The sequence below is a fragment of the Fundulus heteroclitus genome, chromosome 6 (genome assembly GCF_011125445.2).
Source record: "Fundulus heteroclitus isolate FHET01 chromosome 6, MU-UCD_Fhet_4.1, whole genome shotgun sequence".
NCBI lineage: Eukaryota > Metazoa > Chordata > Actinopteri > Cyprinodontiformes > Fundulidae > Fundulus > Fundulus heteroclitus.
The window spans coordinates 18,944,575-18,967,114 of NC_046366.1; the positions used below are offsets into that span (position 1 = coordinate 18,944,575).

Genomic DNA, 22,540 nt, shown 5'->3' on the forward strand with positions numbered 1-22,540 from the left:
GTTGTGCTGAACAAGTAAATGCTTAGTGATCCCCCCCCCCCCCTACCTCAGTCAGGTGAACTGCTGATAGATCTAAACAGTTTCACTTTTCTGCAAAAAAAGAAAAAAAGACAACTGTTTGTGATGTTAGACCTGAACAGCAGCGACAGGTTTTCTGTAGGGACACACTGCATGTCAAGTGTGTGAGCAATGCTGTAATTTATATTCCCTCCTTATCTCTGGATTGCCTCTAATATCTACCCACTGTCAAGGGAAACGAGAGGAATCCTGACCTACAGTAGGACCTGTCGCCTTCGGGCTGAAAGAAGAGACGGGTGACACAGATGATTTATGCTGTGCTCACTCTGTGACAAAAACATCCTCTGATAACCTCGCTCAGGAGAGTAAGGGGTCAATTTTAACTGAGCTTGTGTAATATAATCGTAATCCATGTCCCATATAGATCAAAATAGGCCATCCATGATTTATCCAGACAACGCTAATGTCATCGGCATAAACAGACATGGGCATTTGGTTTGTGAAAACTCCCCTTTTCTCCGTATGTTCCCACGAACCCATGGCAAACAGAATGAAACAGGATGCTTCGGGAGATTGTAACGATTCTGAGAACACGAGCACAGACCGTAAATTGGGACGAGATGACCCGAGCCAAACTCAGCTCATGCCAGTTGCTCACACCCGAGTCTTGGCTCGTGAGCGCTACGAGAAATGAAGAGGGGTAAGGTGAGGAGAAAAGGAAGGAGACGAGATTCAGATTTGCCACAAGATGGCACTCTAATCTTTTTCCTGTGGCGACAAGAAGAGACTTTGGGTGTCCAAGCAGTTAAATAAATCATCACACACCAGTGTTTTTTTTTTTTGTTTTTTTCTAACTCTGAAATACACTCTCTCTAGGAAGACAGCGGCCTTAGAGACAACAAGTTCCTATGACAAGGCAGAAACAGATGGTACAGAAACCAGTCATCAATCACTCGGGGAGAGACATTCTCACACCTGTCTTTGGATGCCTGCAGATGACAGAAAGCGTAGGTCATCTGCAGTGGGCTGAAGCAGGGGACATGGACTGTGAGTCTGAAACATCCACTTAAAAAAAAAAAAAAAAAAAAGAAAGAAAGAAAGAAAGCTTCCAAGTATTTCAAAAAGGAATTTCAATAAACCATGCACCACTTTAATGGTAAAGGCTGACATTAAAATTTAATGGCAGTACACATTTATTAGATAAAGGTAGTGGAGGCCCCAAGACTGCTTAAACATGCAGGCAAAATAAACAACACCTTAAATCTCTGAAGCTCATGACAGAAAGCAAATGTTTACGTCACTACAATGAAAGTGAAGCCAAAGCATCTTCACTGCTTGCCAAAGCCTTGCTTCCGCCTTTCCGCCACAAAAAGTGGGACCTGGAATAGCTTTGCTTCCTCAATTTGTGCATGACATGATGTTGTTTGGTTAAGGTGAAAGCAAAAAAAATATATTAGAATTCGACATGCAATACATAAAATTGTCAAAAAGCCTACTTAGTATGCATATAATTCTTTTTTGTTTATGTGTGCTGCATAAGGTGCTATAATAACAAAGTTTGAACCCAATAAAATCAAGACTAGATTAAAAGGTATATATACTGCAATTTAATATACAGCCCAAAGGGAAAAAATAGTAGCATTGTTGCAAATATTTAAACCTCTATAAGGACCACTTTCCTTTTGGGGCCTGATGACTGGCAAATCTTTGTATTTTATTTGTTTGTATACCCTTTGTATACCCACTGCGCCACTGTTTTAGTGCAGTGGGTAGCGCTACACAGTGGCGTTACCCACTCAGTTCTCTTTTTGTTCTAGATACACAAACCATATTCGTGTTATATGTTTTTTAAATTTTGGGTAACCTTTATTTGTGCTTGTAAAAGTCTAGGGTCAGGAAAGGGACAGACAACATCTTTGCAGATCCCACACATCCTGCACACAAACTGTTTAGACTTGTACCTTCAGGTCGGCACTACAGAGCACTATTTACAAAAAGCTGCCACAGAGAATGTTTGTTTTCCCAGGCTGTCTCTCTGGAATGAATGAATGAATGAATGAATGAATGAATGAATCAATCAATCAATCAATCAATTAATCAATCAATCAATCAATAATTAATTTATGTGACAGTCCAGTGAAATTATAAATTGAACTATATATATATATATATATATATATATATATATATATATATATATATATATAAAACATTTTGTGACTATGTCTGAAAAGGAGGTATGAAGAAGTACAACTTATTTAATCATATCCCATCTCCTTCCTATAGTCAACCTCAACAATCTTCCCTATTCCTACTTTACCTATGAGTCCATGCTACTCCAAAGTCAATTAAGTAAACAGATAAATCATTGCATTGTACATACAACGTCCTAACACTTATTACCTACAGACCATAGCCCGCAGGACCATGACCATTGCACAAGTATGTTTACACCCATGTAAAATTGACTGTTTGCAAGGATCCGCTGCCTTGAAAACGGTCGATTTGCCTTGCAAACAGGGTGCCCAGATCGATTTGCACCAATCAAACTATGTCTTGTTCTTTTGTAAAAACACTTCATATAGGCATTTATTTATATATATATATATATATATATATATATATATATATATATATATATATATATATCCATCCATCCATCCATTTTCCGAACCGCTTTATCCCTCATATATATATATATATATATATATATTTAAACAAATTAATTTTATTTCTTTTTGATATATTTATTTATAAAATGTCTTTGTTGAGAACAGAGAGGAACCAAAATCAAATTCCTTGTTTGTGTGTACAAGCTTGACAAATAAAGCTAATTCAGATTCCTTCGCAGATTCCTTAATCTCTTTAAATATCTTGTTTTTCAATTAATTTATCGTAAATTAGTGAAAGTTTGTGTGTTATCTTTATTTCTCTTATGGTTTAGGATTTAGATCTGCCTTTGACGTTTCCTCCCTAAAGGTATAATTGGTTTAGAATTTACATTTTCCATGACATCGTTTTCTAGTTATCTCAGACTTAATTTTTTGCGTCATTTAGTATCTTCTTGTGTGATTATTAATTCCTATGCTTGTTCATTTGGTTTTACCTGTAGAGCCTTTTCTTACATTTACTGTAATTGCATAAAATGTGTTCTGTAGCTAAAATCTGATCGATCGATTAACCGATTAATTGATCAATTCAAGTTTTTATTGTGGTGCTGACTGATAAATCTTTCCTTATTAGGAACAAACACTTAAATTCGAAATATTATGTTGATAATAGTAATATAATAATACACAATAACTGAAGCCCATTGTGACATTTGTGTACAGAAATATTTCCTTGAACCCTAAGCAGTAATGGATGGTATGCAAAAGCCTCACTTGAACATATACATATTTTATTTTTATTCACATTTCTATTACCGATATATATATATGGCTCTTGTCCAGGCATTTGTCTGGCAATGACACAAGGCAAGCTGTTAAAAATGGAGCACCACCTCCCTGGCAGAGAACACAATGTCCTGGGGAGTGCAGGGGGGGGGGACATGTGCGGTCTGGTTACTGTCCAGCCACCTCTGCTTATGCCTCCACTCACCCTTCTCTCTGCTCCCTGGCTCTAGATACACTTTACCTCGGAAAGTTCGGCGGCTGAAATGTTTGTGTGGCAGTTATGAAACTCAACCGCTTTGGCCTGAAATCCGACAAGCGTCCCCGGAGTTCTTTCCCTTTGATCTCGGGTTCACTCTTGGCTTCTGGACGCGCCGTTGTAGTCGAACTCTGACAGGTTACTTGGTTTTTTAATCATTCAATTAAACCATGTCAGACAATATCCTTCCATCAACTTTTGTCAAGGTTTTTTTTTTTTTTTTTTAAGAGCTGCTTAAACAAACACAAGCTGAAGCAAAAAAAAATCAGGGTGAGACACTGTGTGTGAAAACGACTCGTGTTGAAACGGGCCAAGCTTATTTATTTATTGGTCTGTCTGATAAACCTTTAAAAGGGTAAATATTTTTAATTTACTAGGATTCTGGGGCCAAATTAAGCCAAATTGACCCCACAATCTATTTGTACATACAAGAAAAGCCATAAATATTCATTAATACTATGAAAGTATATTCTTTGTCACAATTACAAAAGTAATTATGGCCTGGGACTTGAACCTGGCATGTCAAGGACTGAGGCCCCCAAACATGGGTCACACACGCTAACCCTGCGCCCCCACCACGCCCACCCAATTAAGAGTTTGAGAGGAATTCACAAGGTGTGGACTCCAGCTGAAGTCAGAGCTTTAAAAGCCACCACATACAGTTGTATCGCTGAAATTTTCAACTGTGTTTTTACTTCACTGAAATGCACTTGTAGATGTAGATGTAGGGAAATGTTTTGTGTATCGTGAGAAGGCCCACGTTTCTGGTTTAAAATCTGAAAAAGGTGAGACATAAATTCACACGTGGAGATTGAAAATGGTTTACTGCCATAAAACTTCAAACGGCAGCTCTGAAAGTCTTTACTATTGTGCATTTTGTATCAGCACTGGTCATTCTGAGATTACATGTATGCTTTTCCCTGGCTATTGCTAACAACCGTTAAAAGAGAGAGGTTGCAAAACTGAAGTTTCTTGTTTACCGACGGCTAATTCAGGCACAGCCTCTGCGTAACATTTTGCTAGATTGAATGTTACTGCCGGTAGGGGAAATGTAGGAGGAGCTTTATGCTGAAGATGCCACAAAGGGCGTCAAAGTCAGTGCGAAAAGGCAAAGAAAGCTTAGTTACATAGTTGTGGCTCTCCCACAGTAAATATCATTGGTGGATCTTCTGAATGCCAAAAGGGGAATGGAAATAGGAGAGGGTGATAGGGCTTCAATCAACCTCTGAGGTAAACCATCGCAGCATTAAAGAAAACTACACAGCGTGTGTATTTATAAGCAAGCTTGGATGCATAACGGGGTATATTTATTTACTTCCAGGAAGATGTCTCTGATTTATTGGGGTTTTAAACTACAGGTTGGTAAAAATCAATAGTAATATGTAGACTAATTAAAAATAATGTTAGGGGATGCTGACTTCAAAGATAATGTCTGACAGAAAGTGATGTGTGATTTGATCTTTGAAAGTATTGGGTTTGTTCATAATTGTGGTTAAAAAACATTGAACCTCAACATCCATTAGATGGCAGGAAAAAAAACAGTATCACCAGTGCCTGAAAAAGAAACACCACTAGAGGTCACTATGCATCTGCATAACAACAGCGAGATCATCACTTCTACGAACACGGCTCTCTCTGCCAAACGCCACCAAACATGTTCTGTTTTATCTGTTCTGTTCCTTTCCCTCACATGCCATAGGCACACAAACAATAATGCCCCCAGAGTAAGTGTTTCTCAAAGAATCACAACTGCTCAGAAAATAATCCATCATGTGTTGATTTAAAGTAATTTAATTAAATGTGAGATTTAGATGTGTCACATAAGACGAGGGTGTGTGAATGGAAAGAACTGACTGTAGAACACATTGCAGTGAATACAAATGAGCAGAGGTTCCCCAAGAAGATATTTGTTTGTTTTCAGATCAACAGCTCATCTGTAATTTTTTACACACACTAGAATGCAAGGTTTTGGGATGCAAGCAATCAGACTGTAATAACTCATTGGCAAATATATATATATATATATATATATATATATATATATATATATATATATATATATATATATATATAATGTGACATGTATTCTGTACAATTCTACTGAAAAACACCCATATCTGTTAGAAGAAGAAAAATGCAAATTAAAAATGTGCAGTTACCTAAGTTTGCACAACCTTTAACTAATACTTCATTGAAGCAGCTTTTGATTAATTTTCAGCAGTCAGTCGGTTTTGGTAGAAGTCTATCAACATCCAACATCTTGCACACAATATTTGTTCAATCTGCCTTGCAAACACTATCCACATCGAACAGATTATGACTTGGACTCATTGTGACGCTGAAAAATTAAAATCCCTCTTGATTTTTAGCTTCAGGTGAAACCCCTTAAACTTTGGGACCAAATTGCCTTAGTGCCATTCAAATTCATTTGACAAAAACCTCAGGTCCATCCGAACAAAAGTAACCGTAGAGCATCATGCTACTGCCTCAATCTTTTATGTGTATGCCATTCTTTTTTAAATGTCTGGTATGTTGTTTTTTATCCCAAACTTACTTTCTAGTCTAGAAATATGATGAACACAGGTGATTGTTGTAACGTAAGGAACACAATCAGCCCTTTACAAATTTCTTCGCCAATAGCTCAATCTGGTTGCAGATTTTCTGATGAAATTATTGCACCCTGTTGGCTATTCATATTTGATTTCTGTGTTTTACACTTTCTTTTTGCTCTACTTGTTAGTAAACACAGAGCTTTCGTGTATGTTCACCATAACAAGACCACGTGACTGGAGGTACCATATTGTGCATGTGATCAGTGAGTGAACAAGTAGAAGCAATGGAGCAGAGCAAGGCAGCAATGTCTATCAGAGGTGACAAAAGAGAAAGGTTAAGTAACCCTAACCCACATGTAGTTGGTCTTTGTGCCCGGTACCACCGGCATATGGCACAACAATGCTAATATCTGCTGATCACGTCCAGCACAAACGTACTTGCATTCTATGATATATTGCCCCATATTACTTATTGTTTGCTATAATCTTGTCTCATCTATGTGTTTATTAACTTTGTCTGACACTTTTCTGATAGTTGTGCTGTATGTTTCAAATGTAAATTTTTAATTATAGTACTTTGACTAAATGTATTGTAATTTTTCTATTGTTGATATAAATATGTAGTTTTGCACAATTGATGTTGACTTTCAACATCTTTTTACCATTTATCACTTAACATCTGTCTAGGGACTGCAGGTGAAAATTAGCCTTTTGCCAATCAATAAACAATATAAACCGTCATCATTGCTCATGAAATAGAAACATCTGATTATTTAACTTGCATAGAGGGCCAGCTGCAAACTAGTCTCCCACTCTGGCCCCACCCAATTACTTTCATGAGTAAGACTGATAGATAAAACGAAAACATGATAATGAAGTAATCATGTGAAAGAACTTCTTAACTAATATATGCTTTAAGGGTTAGGGTGAAATCCTCCTGAATTATTTCCCCATTTATAAATTTCAGAAATGATTAAACTTTTAAATAATTATCAGTACATGTATTTATTTAGTATATGCATGTCTAGTGTCTTTTAAATACTCACATAAATAGAGATTGAACAACGCATGGATGCAATGAACTGGGGAGCTTTTGGCCCTAAATTGACACAGATATGTTTTCTCTAAACTGTTGTTTTAGTTATATTGTTTTGCATCATAAAAGTCACCCGAGGCAGTTGCTTTTAGATCAAAAGAGGTCACATAAAAGATTTTAATCAGTTCTCTTCAAGACTTGTGAGCACAGCAAATACTGAGGATGTTCAGCGATGCAGCAATGAACACAAAACTAGATGTATGGTCCTAAAAAACATAAACACAGCTAACAAGACATTTAAATCCACAGAGAGGAAATTGCAACATATTATCGATACTAACATCACTCATGCTTGGTTAATGTTCTAGTTACATTAGATGTGAAAAAAAAAAATGTGTAAGATTTTATTTTTCTGAATGTCAAAGAGAGCTGTACGTACCTGGATGGCCAATGCTCTGTGCCTCCTCCTGTAGCAGAGCAAATCACAAAGCCTGCCCCAGAGGTAGGAAACAACCAGACACATGCTGTTCACTAGCCAAATGTTCCCCACTGACACCAAATTCTCCACGACATTCAGTCTCCCTCTCATCCTATCTCAACAGCCTTGCTTTACCTTCTATCCTTATATTAAAAGGGTCCCTTGGAGTTTAGGAAGAGGAGCCTCGAGAGCAGCAGATGTCAGTAACTCCTCAGGGTAAGGAACACCCAAACATTAGGACAAGATTATCCTCCTCAGCCTCTGTTAATTCAGCCAACCAGCCACTTCCATTGACATTTTCCAGCCAAAGGACGGTCAGCGTGTCCTTGTTACAAAAAAAAGTGACAGGTGCCAGCAAAGAGTGTCGGAGAACCAAGCTGTTTCTCTCACTGTCCTCAGTCATGTTAGCGTGTAAATGTTATAATCTGCCTGCTCTTAGACGCTGTGTGAACTGAAATCCTGAAGCAACTTAGCACTGCATGCAAGAATTTAAAGAATTTTATTTGTTGTCAACATAGACAGTCAAAGATCCCGTGAATAATTAGATTGCGCCTTGTCAATAGTGCTGCAAATGTCGAGTTAGCCATCATGAGGCCTCCATGCTCTAACAGTAATGCTATGAACAATTTCTTGCAGAACAGTGCATCTGAGTATTTAGTGACTATGAAATGCAATCCAAAGGTATTCCCACGTAAAATGCGAAAGTACTGCTCAGGACTTACCAGGGTAACACTTAACAAAGACTCCTTTCAGGAATGCATATTATCACTGAGTGGCAGAGACTTCACTGGATTCACCGCCAGCTCTGTTAAATTAAAACAACGAGAAATGAAAGAGAAACCAAACCAACCATTAGAAAGATTAAATGCAAGTATAAACAGCATGGGAACCTACAGCTGTTATTAGTGTTCAGGAATCAGACAGGTCCAATGAATGTGTTTTGCTGCTAAATGTGTATATCAACCCCAGAACAATATCAAGAGGCTTTGTGAAGATATTAACTGAAGCAGACACATAGACCTTCATTTTTGTAGACATATCCTGTTGTCTAATGAAACTAAAATGTAAACGATTGGGGGTTGCAAGTTTTATAAATCTTTTGAAGGCTACATATCGTTTTAAAAATTAGTTGCATCAATTTAATAAAAAATGTGATATGTGACATTTATATTGAGTTGCTAGTATAGTCCAATTCATGACAACAACATTTTAGATGAATTCCAATGTGTTACAACACCATATTCAACCAGGTATGGTTACTATAACATCTGGAGTCTTTATTTTAATCAGCGACAACTTTTCTATAATTTATGTCATTTTTATGAAGAGTGTTTTTATAGATTGGACAAATACAAATATCCATCCATCCATTGCCTATAATCCATCCATTGTATTTTTATCTGTCCAGGGTCACAGGTGCCTATCTCCAGACCAGCAGTCAATGGAGGAGAGGTTAAAAACAAAGATTGTACGTAACTATCACTACAATGCGCTTTGCATACATAAAACACACTTGGATACCAAAACGGCCTTTAATCCACAGGGTCACATCCTTCTGGTCCTTGATAGTACATGTCAGCGTGCCGAAGCTTCTCCCATGTGCACCACGCACTGCGCGTAGGGCACCAAGTGCTCAGGGGGTCACTAAGCAAAGCCGTGAGTAGATTAAGGGAAAACCGTCCATACTTTTTGTATCTTGTCTGCACTGTAGTTTGAACCATAGTTTGTTTTCTGTTTCAGCAGTTTATCCAGTTTCTTAAACATTCAGGGAGATGGTCCTTTGTCCTTCCTGTTCACCTCTCCAATTCAGTGCGCTCAGAGGAGCTGTAGATGCCCCTCAGTAGCAGCTGACAGGGAGAGAAACAGAAAGAACCAATTTGCATTCTTTGTTGTTATTTCAACTTTTAACTTTTTGTTCATTTGTTGTCATTTTTCTCTTCGTAGTAGGTACACCTGGTCTGTTAGATGTGAAATCATCCAGGGGAGGCAGATCATCCACTATTACCATATAACATAGAAAGGATTCCTGGATCAATGTGTGGTTCTCTGCTTTTTTGTGTCTCTGTTCTGTCTTCTCTAACCCCTATTCGGTTAAGGTAGATGGCCATTCACACTGAGCCTGGTTCTGCTGGAGGCTTTCCTCCCTGTTAAAGAGGAGTTTTCCTCTCCACTGTCACTTCATGCATGCTCAGTATGAGGAATTGCTGCAAAGCCATTGGCAATGACCGTCCCTGTGGCTCTACGCTCTTTTAGGAGGAGTGAATGTTGCTTGTCAAGACTTGATGCAATCTTTCCTTAAATAGGAAACGTTTTGAACAATCGGAATGATTTGATTGAATTTGACTTTGTAAAGTGCCTTAAGATGACATGTTTTCTGAATTGGCGCTATATAAATAAAATGGAATTGAATTGAATAGTGGACTACAGGAGGTCCAGGAAGACTGCACAAACTCCTCTCTGCATACAGGGGAACAAAGTGGAGCATATGGACAGCATAAAGTTCCTGGGTATTCACATCTCCCCGACCTCTCCTGGACAGTGAACACCTCCAACCTGGTTAAGAAGGCCCAACAACAACGGAAAGGTCTGGGCTTTCCATTAAACTGAAAAAAAACTTCTACAGGGCTACCATAGAAAGCATTTTGTGTCTCAGCAAAGGGCTGGACGATAATTCAAAAGCAATATATAGATCAATAGACGTGTGGTGCGACAGAAAAATAGGGTCAGTAAAAAGTTCAATAGAAGAACAGTTTTCCTTCCTTTTGCATTCTAGCCTATCATGTAGGTTAATACTACAGTTATTACATACCAACCAATCACAAACGCAGACTCAGAAACGCTCCGTCATCAAACTCAGCCCCCTTCAGAGAGCACATGTTCTTTTTTCTTTTACAAAAAACTTGCAGTTATGATACAATGTTAGTTGAATAAAGGTTGAATTTGAATTCAGTGGGTTTTTTTTATCTAAAATTAGTTGTCATGCAAAACAACATAAAATGGCCATGGCTGCACTTAAATATATGTTTTGCATTTTTTTTATTATTATTATCAATACTGATCAATATGATTTTTGTTGTATCACTTTATTTATTGTGTCGCCCTGCCCTATCTTACCAGACGTATTACCACAGATCCCATCCACCCGGGCAAGTCACTGTTTGTCCAACTTTCAGGAACATTTAATCAAAAACTAACAGACTCAAAAACAGCTTCTTTCACAAAGCTGTGAGGACCATTGACCCATGCTGAAAATCAACAAACCATCAACCCAGTTCATAATATGTTACATACCACAAACAAACTACTGGTTACCCAGGTTTCTGATATGATGGAAATCATACTGTCTCTCACTTGCAAATGTGTATTCACATACTTCAATCTCTCAGGGACTGTCTATTCAGACATCCATGCAAATTACACAATTTTGCAGCTAAATCTATTGAACATTAATGTAGACAGCTTTCTTTTTGACTCGAAAATATGTCCATTAGTTGCTAGTGTTATATACATGCTTAAGCTCCTCAGAATGTTGTTGTTGGCCAGTACAATCAAGAGTTTAAAAAAGGAATGAGTATGTCATGTTGTGTCTGCATGTTATGTGTAATTATGTGCATTCTGGCCCAGTGTCTGCCTGGTCAAAGTTGCACATATAATGACACTAAAGCTTCATGATTCTTGAAAGACTACTTCTAAATCAGTGCAATTTGGGTCTGTTGATTGAAAATATCAAACTGTCAACACGATGCTTTAAAAATTCTCATTTTATTTCAGCCCTCTAGGTTGCTCCCACTGAAACTCACACTGAAGACCCTATCTAAAAGGTGTTTTACACTTATATTTGAAATGTTTATTATCTTATGGTCACGTTTTCAAACAACTTTTCAGCCCAGGAACTTAACAGCGCCCTCTGGCGCCACAAGATATGATGCTCGTAGTGCAACACGGAATCCAAAAAGGACTACGCACAATTCTGTTAAATTCGTTAAAACTTTATTACACATTCGTTATAGTGGCATGAAAGTTTACTCTGGAGTAACACAGATCTGGTGCTTACAGAATATGTTATTTCTCAGTCCCGAGGACTTAGATGTTTCCTCTCTTTTATTTTATAGGTAAGTCCGGAAACTTATCACCATCAATAGCATTTGTAAAGTTTAAGGCATCCGCACTGAACGCAAAACAATAACCCCAAAACGTACACAAAGTCTTAAAAAAGGACAGTTGTTTAAATCAACATCAGATTTCTCATTAACCACTGTGTTTGCCATAAAACTGACTCAGGTGTATTTAGCGAATAAAATAGAGCACACCATTCGTCACTCGGGGTAAATTTACCTCGACTGCGGGCAGCAACACAATAAACGCGGTTCGGCTGTGACCTCGGTCTGCCGCTAAAAGCGTTGCTCTCCATTCAAGAGATGAATCTCCTCCCACGCCGCCTCACCATCACCCCCTCTTCCTGGCCAACCCTCCCACCGGCTGACGCTAAAGGAGTGCACCCGCAGGGGGGCTTGTTTTGGTCACGTGACTCAGGGTCGACTAAAAAATTCGCGGGAACCAACATGGCGGAGTTGATGTCAACCGTTTCGGACTCCGTCCAATGTCCCGTTTGTTTCAAAGACTTCACGCCCGAGGCGATAAACGGACACCTGGACGCGTGCCTGCTGAGCAGCGCTGCGGAGAGCGGCCCTCCCGGGAAGAAAGCGCGCATTTCGGAGCCTGCCGACGTTTCCTCCTCCCCCATGGCCGGGACGCAGTCTTCTTCTTCGGCGGTGTTCGCTCTGTTTCAGGCCAACAAGGGGAAACCTGACGGCCAGCCCGAGCGAAGCGCCAGTAAAGCGAGTCCCGTCCGTGCTCTCGGTACCAAGCGTGCAGCGACGGAGGCTGGTCCGGGATCAGCAGGGACAGAGAGTCCATGTGCGTCAAACGGGGAGTCCGCTCAGAGCAGCGGCTCCGCATCTGCGCGGACCTTGCTTTCGTTAAACAAACCTCTGGCGGACGTCCTGAGACCGAACACGCTGGAGGATTACTTTGGCCAGAACAAGGTCATAGGCCAGCAAACTCTCATCCGGTCGCTTCTGGAAACTCAGGAGATCCCCTCTCTGATCCTCTGGGGTCCGCCGGGATGCGGAAAGGTGTGCAGGTGACAGCAGCAGAGAGGACGCGTGCAAACCGGTGCTCCACTCAGGGACTCGTTCAGTCCTCCGCTTTTTGTGCTTTATAAAAAGATGAAAAATGCTGCATCATCCCACCTGACAATCGAGTCATTAAATGGGCGAGAGTCACTAAATCCTTTATTAAATCAAATCAACATGCAATGTCATCGCATAATCCATATGTCGGTCTCCATTACGGAAGGCTGCTTGGATGCAATTCTTAGTGTGCTACTAAGTGTCCCACAATCATCCTTTGCGTGTTACTATGCATTTGCATGGATTCTCAATACACTTGATTGGCCACTCTGGATACAGATCATGAATGGAAAGAGCTGGCAATACCATGATGGCAGAAAGAGAAGAGTTAAGGCAATGTTGTTGTTGTTGTTTTTTTTTCTCGAATGATAAGCAGCAACGTTATCGAAATCCAATATTTTCTTAATATTGCGAATCCCTAATGTCTAATCGCGTGCACCAAAACCAAGACAGGGTTTTTTTTTTTAGATCTTTCAACAGATTAGTGAGAAAATTTAGATAAAACATAGAAAGAAGCGCCTATAAGCTAAAGGGTATAATCATTTATACCCTCATATAATTCAACATATTTAACAGCCTGAGGCAGAAAGCTGTGTAGCAGTCTTGTGCTCCTACGACTTTCCTCTGACACCACGCTTCTCTGCAATAAAATAAATTATATATATATATATATATTTAGCATTCTAATCAATACGATGAGCCCATTCTTACCCTAAATGGAGGAGACCGAAGCCTAACAATTGTATTTTTAGTGTTCAGGCATTTTTGTAAATACTTCCAATTCGTCTCCCTGCATATAAAAACAGTGTCCTGCTTTTTAATTAAGAAGCAATAGCAAGCATCCTTTGTCCTTTTGCTTCTATAATTGATTCTATATCACATTTTTACTCATTATTTATACATTTACTCTGAATGCAAATGGAAGCAAATATTTAAATAGGAAAAACACAATATATAATGAGGTATATGATGTATACATTTTACAAATAAACCAGTAAAATAAGTACCTTTCTACTACACAATATCATACCAAAGCTTTCCTGTCCTGTGTTTTTGTCTTCACTCGCTTCGTTTATTTTTCTCTTTTCAGACGACCCTGGCCCACATCATCGCCAGCACGAGTAAAATCAAAGGATCGGCTCGTTTCGTCACGCTGTCGGCAACCAGTGCGTCCACCAACGAAGTCCGGGAGGTGATTAAGCAGGCGCGGAATGAGCTCCGGCTCTGCAAGAGGAAAACAATCCTGTTTATTGATGAGATTCACCGCTTCAACAAGTCCCAACAGGTAGAGTATTGGGGCAGACGAAGGTGGGCTTCTTCTGCACAGTTCGGTTTGAGTTCACTCGTTTCAGTTTATGCAAACGTATTTCTTGCATTGACATTATGTAAGATTCTTGTTGCCCTTTCCCGTAAAACAAAGGTTTAGTGTTGGTAACATAAATGCAGCTCCAGATTCTGTGCAGGAACTCAAACCTGAAAGAGCAAAGCAAAAATGCAAAATATGAAATCCTTTTGAATGCAAAACTTTGTAGTTTCATTTAAAATTGTGATGCTTTTACATAATTTGCATTTTATGCATTATATGATAAACCTAATTACATGTATTATATATTTTATAATATTATATATATTCGAATTATCCTTTTTTTTTCAGTTATCAAAAATTATAAATTGTATTTTGAAAAATCTTGAACTTCTTTCTGTGTTAAACCATTTCATCAGCATTATTTTCTTTATTAACTTTGAAGTCATCCCCAAAACCAAAAAAAAAAAAAAAAAACTCTTTTTCAAACAAAATTAGTTTTCTTTTTCTAGATACTTCACAAATCTCATTAAAATATTGAACAATTTGAGTCCAAACATTAAACCTTGCGGGACTCCACATTAAAACTATTTAATCTGTGATATTTAATTTTTAAGTTATTCAACCGAACATCTGCTCTAACCACTTCAGAACGATTTCTTATCCCATAAGCCTGCACTTTGAAAGTAATAAATTGTGATCCATGTCAAATGTCTTTTAAAATTTCTGAACAAATAAATTCATAAATGTATTTGTTTTTCTATAAAACACCTTTTTTTTTCTACAATTTGTTTTAAACACTTCAGCAGTCTTAAACTTTATCTGTGTAATTTTGTCCTACTGAGCAGTAACCAAGCCGTGTGGCTAGGTTTCCGTCGGCATTTCTGTGTCGGTACACTTGATCATGTCTTGTAAAGCGCTGTTTAATGTTAGAAGATTTTAACGGTTAAATATAATTCAATTCAGTTTATTTATATAGCACCAATTCACAACTCATGTCATCTCATGGCACTTTACAAAGTCGGTTCGACTGAATCACCCAGACAGGTTGGTTAAAAGGTTTTCTATGTAAGGAAACCCTCCAGATTGCATCAAGTCATTGACATGCAGCATGCACTCCTCCCGGATGAGCAGACAGCAACAGTGGACAGTGGCTTGCATGCTTGATATGAGGAATTGCTGCAAAAGTCAACAACACAATGCATGTAGCGACAGTGGAGACGAAAACTCTCCTTTTAACAGGAAAAAACCTCCAGCAGAACCGGGCTCAGCGTGAACGGCCTTTTGTCACAACCTGCTGGGGGTTTGAGGAGACAGAGCTCTATAGTTATCGAGTAACTTTATTTTTAATTGATCCAGACTTGTATATAACATTTCAGGAATGTTGAGGACCGGTATTTTCATCTGTTACCTTGTTCTTTCTCCCTTTTTTTTGTTTGCGTCACCAGGACACCTTCCTGCCCCATGTGGAGTGCGGGGCAGTCACTCTGATTGGAGCAACCACTGAGAACCCGTCCTTCCAGGTGAACGCGGCTTTGCTGAGCAGGTGCAGGGTGCTGGTACTGGAGAAGCTGTCAGTCGAGGCAATGGGCTTGATCCTGAACAGGGCTGTGGCCGCACTTGGGATCCAAGTCCGGGGAGAAGGTCCAACAAATTCCTCTAATCGAAACCAGACCAATGGCAATGAGTGAGTGCTCTCCTGCCCTCACTGCTTGCAGTGTTGCATATCTTTTAAATCTGTTGTTAAGAGGAATCATTTGTCTTTTTTTTATATATATTTCTGTGTATTATCAAAATGTGTTATTCAGTATTCTGTATCCAGTACTGATGAGGTTCCAACTGAACATCCAAGTCAAGAGATTAGGAGAAATGTCATTGTTTATGTTAATGTCATTTGAAAAATTCAATATTTATATCCTGAAACTTTATATTTTCTGTCTTCTTATTCTAGACCAAATATATCCATCGAACAGAAAGCCTTGGACACCATAGCCTACCTCTGTGATGGCGACGCAAGAACAGGACTCAACAGTCTCCAGCTGGCAGTTCAGGCGCAGATGAAATCCCCGCGATCGAACCGGTCGACGGCAGATGGACTTCCTCCACAGGTCGTGGTGACAGAGGAGCACATCAAGGAGGGTCTCCAGAGGTCCCACATCCTCTACGATAAAGCTGGTGAGCTCCTATCTGCTCACTTTCAGCGTTACACCTTTTACTCCGACTATCAAACTTTTTTTTGTTAATAGTTCTTGCTATAAGAAAGGTACGCTCTAAATTAACAGTTCATAGCTATTCACAGTGGACCTGATAACAAATATTTTTGTAGTTAAAGTTTTTCTTGATTTTTTCAGAACATTAGAACGACAAAAGAAAACAAAAAACATAACGTAAAGGCTGGTGCACACTCCTCCCCCACCCATTTACAGTCCCCCGGGGGCGCATTACAAGTTCCAGTGACAAAGATATCTCTGATTTACCGGGATTCAGAAATCCAAAAACAACTAAATAAGAAAATAAATCAAATAATAATAATAAAATAATAATGACATAATACTGTTATCAATTTGGGTTATATATTACTTTATATAAGTCTATTTAAGGAGTTCCATAAACTGTCCCTCTCAAGTTGCAGAGCATGGCCTCACAAGACGCTGTGTCCACCATTAACTTTATCCAGTTGTTTAACTCGGGACACTTGAGGGTCTTCCAATGTCTTAGGACAGTCCTGGATGCTGTCACAAGACCACCTATAACAACTGAAAAGACTCCCTTTTGACGTGTTCGCCGTCTGGGAGCTATCTCTCCCAATAAACACAGTCCTGGTGTCTGACGGACTTCCAAACCGCTCCAGGCACTCAAAACCTCCAAGACTTTGGTCCAAAGGGTCATAATCAGACAACACTCCCTAAAAACAGTGCAAATATGTCCCTATGTCTTTTTTACATTTCCAACATCAATTATTCTTCATTAGTTTCGTTATGTGCAGTCTGGTAAGGGTATGATAATATCTATGCATTACATTTATATCTATGCATACATTTATCTACGGCCTCCATCACACATTTGCCACTCTCTGAGAGGACATCTGACCATTTTTCATTCGTATAGTCTATTCTCAAATCCCTTTTCCACAAAAGTTTAATATGTGTTGAATTCACGACTCAGACTACGAGATAAGTTGGGGATAATGTCCGATGAGGTGTTCATTATCAGAAATGAATGGATGAGGCGTGAACCGTCTAATGCCAAGCTAAGCTTATACCACGGTCACTTACTTTGCAGAAGCAACCGACGGTTCACCCCTCTGCGTCATCCATTCATTTCTGATAATGAACACTTGGTGGGGCATTATTCCTTACATAAAACTGTGAAGCAGTGGGATGGTCCCGTGGCATCCTAATGGAATCTAAAACATTATTGTTTACGGTATCTTTAAATTTAGAGGCCACACAATGTCTTATCTCTAAATATCTCCAAAAATGTGATCTCCCTTCCATTTCAAATGGACCAATTAAATCCACTTAGGACATAAATACTCCATCTGTTACAAATCACCAATAGTGCGTCTGCCGCATGAATGCCACAGATGCCATAACACAGTTTTTTTTTGTTTTTTGTTTTTTTATCAATACGTATAGCAGGGTTATTCTAAGGAGATACTTCTGTAATTGATGTGAGAGCTTTAACGATCTACGTACGTTTGATAATAACAAATAATAAATTGAACATAAATTGTTGAATTAATTTTATTTTCTGTCAACCTTTACGAAATTAAACTTTGATTTAAAATACTTTTTAAGATTTAGAAATGAATTTATTAATAATTGCATAAATAATCTTTAACATTTTTAATGTGAATGAAATGAATTCAACATTGATTTAAGTCAAAGCTTTAAAAAAAAAATTAACTGTTGCTTAAAAAACACACAGGACTTTTATCGTGATTCATGTAACATTAGTTGTTTTTTTGTTTGTTTGTTGTTTTTTGGTGAAGGCGCTCAATCGTGTTAAAGTAATCTTTTAATTTTACCAACAAGTTTCCTTTGATTGAAACTAATTTTATTGTTTTGGTGTGGTCCATCCAGAGTGTGGAGGGAGACAAAGATTAGGGTGATGATGCCATATTTGAATACAATATGAATTTTTTATTTTTTTTTACTTCAAAATGGATACACCTACATTATCTTTTGACAGATGCTCTCTCCTTTCGGGGAAATTTGCCGTTTTGAATCCCAAATTGGTCACCTACGTGAATCGTCATAGATCCTATGGGGGGGGCATTGTCCATCAGAGAGTTTCATTACAACTACACCAGAGCGGCACGCGGCTGATCAGAGCAGGAGTCAGGAGCCGACCCGAGAGTAGACAACAGATAAGTTAAGAGGATTTGGATGCTTGGACTTTGTCAGATGTTGAAGGGTCGGTTTGAGAGGCTTTAAGGTAACGTTGACTGACTCAAGCTAACATTAGCTTTTAGTGGCTGCACTAGCTGGCTTCATGAGATCTAACTCAAGAAATGAACGTTAACGTTAACGATTTTTTTTTAGTTTCCCTGTCATGTGTCACAAGATGCGGTGCATATAGCGAAGCCGTAATGTTAGTCTGTGGAAAGTAGGAAATTGGTGTGAATGCTCAGCGTTCACATCCATCCATCCATCCATCCATCCATGCATGAAAAGAGTAATGAAGAAAATAAACCAAACTGTCCCAAACAAACTATCGCGCTTTGCTAATGAGCAGTGGACCAAAATACCTGACAGCAGCCGCTGCGTCTTCCTGAAACTCGTCTGTAGTCAGATCAGAGTGTAAAGAGGAGAGCCTCTCTGTTCCCTCATTGCAAATGTATCCCACCCTGATATACAAAGCTGAATACGATCTAATATTTTTAATGTAGTTGTTTTCTTCTCGTCTGAAACGGTTGCACTAAAACAATTCGCTGAATTTTATTCACACAACAGCTTCAATCCCGCGTGCAGCTCGTTCACTCTGTGCCTCTGATGATCGTCCTTTTATGTGCTGTGGATTCAGGCAGTGTATTAAAATTCAGTAATTTAATGAGATTAATCTCTAGATCCAAACAAGTTTATATATTAAGAAATAAATATGTTAAATTAAAGAATTTAGAGATTTTATTAATAAACTAGCATTTACTGCATAAACACATTAAAGTACTGAAAATGGGTACCGTTAAGTAAGCAATGTCGATTCCCAGGTATCAGTACCATGACGGTTTAAATGTGAAAGGTACCGATCCCTGCTGTCCTGTAACTTAGATTATGATTATTATATCAAAGTGCTCTAGATTGGTTCTTTTAAATGAAATTGTACAACATTGCCTTCCGGGGGAGCATGCCCCTGGACCCCCCTACATGGGTTTAATCCTTCTCACCTTTCTCCACCCTGACCCGTTTTCACGCCTGTGCTCTCATTTCATATCAGGAACAAACATCTGAAATGAATTAAAATCCGCGTCAGCCAGGGGTGTGAATAATTTTGAGTTCAACTGTGATACCTGTGTCGTCGTTGAGCTTTTTCTAGAAATGTATCGAGTTGCTGGAGGTAAAGCTCTCTGCATGAATTTGTTGCTCACAAGCAAATCAAGCTGTGAGGCTATGTAGGGCTTTTTGTTGTCGTTTTTCTATACCTAATAATTGAAATGATTATTCACATTTATGAGCACCTCAATCCCCTTTACAAATCTATTTATATAACAGTTGCCGAGGCTAGATTTCGCTGTGCAGTGTAATCTTGTACCTTCATAGCTGTGGCAGCTAGCTAAAGCGGAGATTAGTTGTTCCCTCGTCCTTAATCGCCTTAAACATCCATCGCGCCGTTTATTAATAAATGAGGTTTTGGGAATCCCCAGAATGTAGACGTTGCCGCTCCAGACATTCCCGGGCCTCCTCTCGCCTCGCTCTTGTCCTCCGTGTTGACCTTTCACGTTCAGCTGTTTAAAAGACTCGCCGTTCCCCGGGGGTGAGGAAGCGTGTGTTAATGCGTTGACATTCGAGTGTGTTGTTTCCTTCCTTCAAAGGTGAGGAGCATTACAACTGCATCTCTGCGTTGCACAAGTCCATGAGAGGCTCCCATGAGAACGCCTCCCTCTACTGGCTGGGCCGCATGCTGGAGGGCGGCGAGGACCCGCTCTACGTGGCCCGCAGGCTGGTCCGCTTCGCCAGCGAGGACGTAGGTGGGTCAGGTTGATTTATTTTTTTATTATCTTTGGTTTAATTTCTGATCCTTCCCACGATAACAGTTTATGTTGCTTCATCTAAGCCAAGGGTTTTGTTGTCTGGACAGGAACCTTATGTGAAAGTTTTTTTTGTTTTTCACCAAGTTTGTGTCATTTCGCCTGTTACTTGACGAGGAGTTCCTTTTTATGAGCCGCGCTACCTGCTAATGAAAAAGTAATAAAGTTGTAGCTCTTCTTTCATTTTTGTTTGCGTATGTTTCTGCTATAACGTCTCTTTTTGTTTCGTGATTGCTTAATAAACCAAAACTGGACCCTTCTTTACTAAGGAGCTCCTGGCTGATGCATCGTTGCGGTGAATCTTTTTGGACCGTGCAGGCTCTAGTTTTGAACGCACCTGCGGGACTCAAATTCACAGCGGGTGTTTATTTAAAGGACGCTCTGTTCAGCATTCTCACACCGTCCTAAGGAAAAATTTCGTTTTTATTTATTTTATTTTTTGGTCTGGCTAAGTGTTGAAAAAGAAAACTTGGAGTATGGAAGAACATTTTGTCTTTCCAGACTATATTTTCTAGCCTGTTGTTTAAAAAGTTTATCTATCCATCCATCCTTTCATACTATATTGGTTTGGCCATCATCCATCTTTCCATCCCTCTTTTCTTCATCATCTGTCTATCGATCTACCCATCCATCTGTCCTACCTTCATTTTATCCATCCATCAAACCACCTGTTGTGTCTTTCCTACTTTTCTTTAACGCGGTTTTGTTTATCCATCTGTCCGTCCGCTGGTCTGTCTGCGTGATTTTGCTGATCCCATATTCAAAGCTCGACCTCTTTAGATGTAGATCACCATAAAGGTTTCTTTTTAAATGCATAACAGCTCAAAAGGGTGACAGGTCTGGAAATCTGAGTTTGTAGAAGAATAGAAATGTGTCTTGAAAACGTGTCGGAATCCCAGAATGGTGTTTTCCACAGTTCCTTATCCAGAAAACTTGATTTATTTGTCTCTTTTAAATCTTAATGGTCTTATTATCAATATTCTTGTTCGTTTCATCTTTCTGTTTAGTTAGACCAGTTCAATGTGTGTCTCTAGCGGTTTATACCTGTGTTTCAGTGTCTGACCTCTGTAAAGCACTTTGGGTTAGACTTGACTGCGAATAAAGTTTGATGGATTTATGTCAGCCCGCTTCTTATCTCCCAGGTTTAGCAGACCCCGCCGCTCTCACTCAGGCTGTGTCGGCCTTCCAAGCCTGTCACTTCATCGGCATGCCTGAATGTGAGGTGGGCACATTTAACCAGTCATTTTATTTTTGTTTTTTTTAGTACTTTTCCACCATTCTTACAAAGATGTTGTTTATCTTTTTTCCTGTCAGGTGATTCTGGCTCAGTGTGCCATCTACCTTGCCCGGGCACCCAAGTCTGTGGAGATCTACAAGGCCTACAGCAATGTTAAGGCCTGTCTGAGAAACCACAAAGGCCCCCTTCCTCCTGTCCCCTTGCACCTCCGCAACGCACCCACCAGGCTGATGAAACAGCTGGACTATGGCAAAGGCTACAAATACAACCCGGCGTTTCACAACCCTGTGGAACAGGAGTACCTGCCTGAGGAGCTGCGAGACGTTGACTTCTTCACCTGGACACCGTCAGACTCTTGATTTAGTCTGCAGGTTGTGGAGCTAGAATCCAAATCTACAGAAGGAAAGCAGGCTTTTGTCTTCTAACGGCTTGTTTCCAGCTGTTAATAACATGCCCAGCTGGTGCAAGCATGTGTTGTCCAACCAGATTTATTTATGTTTATTATTTTTTTTTGAGAGAAAAGGTTAATCAATTGGGCAGATTATTCTCAAATTAAACCGGTTTCTTGTCATTACTCCACTTCTTTACACAGATACAGATTTAATTTTAATTAACACTGTTAAAGCGTGTACAAGTTCAGACCTTCATGCTTTCTTTTTTTAGTTGTTCATCACTAATAAAAATGTTAATACTGTAATGTATTGGATATTATATATCTTGTTAATATGTCTAATTTTTCAAGGACAAACACAATAAAATAATATGAAAAGTTCATCAAAGGGTTTATTGATTTGTATTGTCATATTCGAGGGTGTCTTCAGTT

General features: G+C 39.2%; 1 protein-coding gene across 2 annotated transcripts; it reads left to right on the forward strand.

Annotated features, from left to right (window-relative positions):
- Positions 1-12,226: 12,226 nt before the first annotated feature.
- Positions 12,227-22,489, forward strand: wrnip1 (WRN helicase interacting protein 1). Of its 2 annotated transcripts, none has more exons than XM_021323101.2 (7): positions 12,227-12,870; positions 14,018-14,212; positions 15,679-15,917; positions 16,182-16,405; positions 20,265-20,420; positions 21,623-21,697; positions 21,795-22,000. In XM_021323101.2, exons 1-7 carry the CDS (start codon positions 12,298-12,300, stop codon positions 21,872-21,874), a joined length of 1,542 nt encoding a protein of 513 aa, XP_021178776.2. In that variant the 5' UTR covers positions 12,227-12,297; the 3' UTR covers positions 21,875-22,000. The 2 variants fall into 2 exon arrangements, with proteins under 2 accessions (XP_021178776.2, XP_012731174.3); XM_012875720.3 differs by having other exon boundaries at positions 12,228-12,870; positions 21,623-21,702; positions 21,795-22,489.
- Positions 22,490-22,540: the final 51 nt, after the last annotated feature.

What these genes read in the sequence shown, in the direction of transcription:
- wrnip1 (XM_012875720.3), top strand. Translation starts at nt 12,298, where the DNA reads ATGGCGGAGTTGATGTCAACCGTTTCGGACTCCGTCCAATGTCCCGTT. An exon ending in CATCCTCTACGATAAAGCTG is followed by an intron (nt 16,406 to 20,264) that starts GTGAGCTCCTAT and finishes CTTCCTTCAAAG; the next exon opens with GTGAGGAGCATTACAACTGC. An exon ending in CTTCGCCAGCGAGGACGTAG is followed by an intron (nt 20,421 to 21,622) that starts GTGGGTCAGGTT and finishes CTTATCTCCCAG; the next exon opens with GTTTAGCAGACCCCGCCGCT.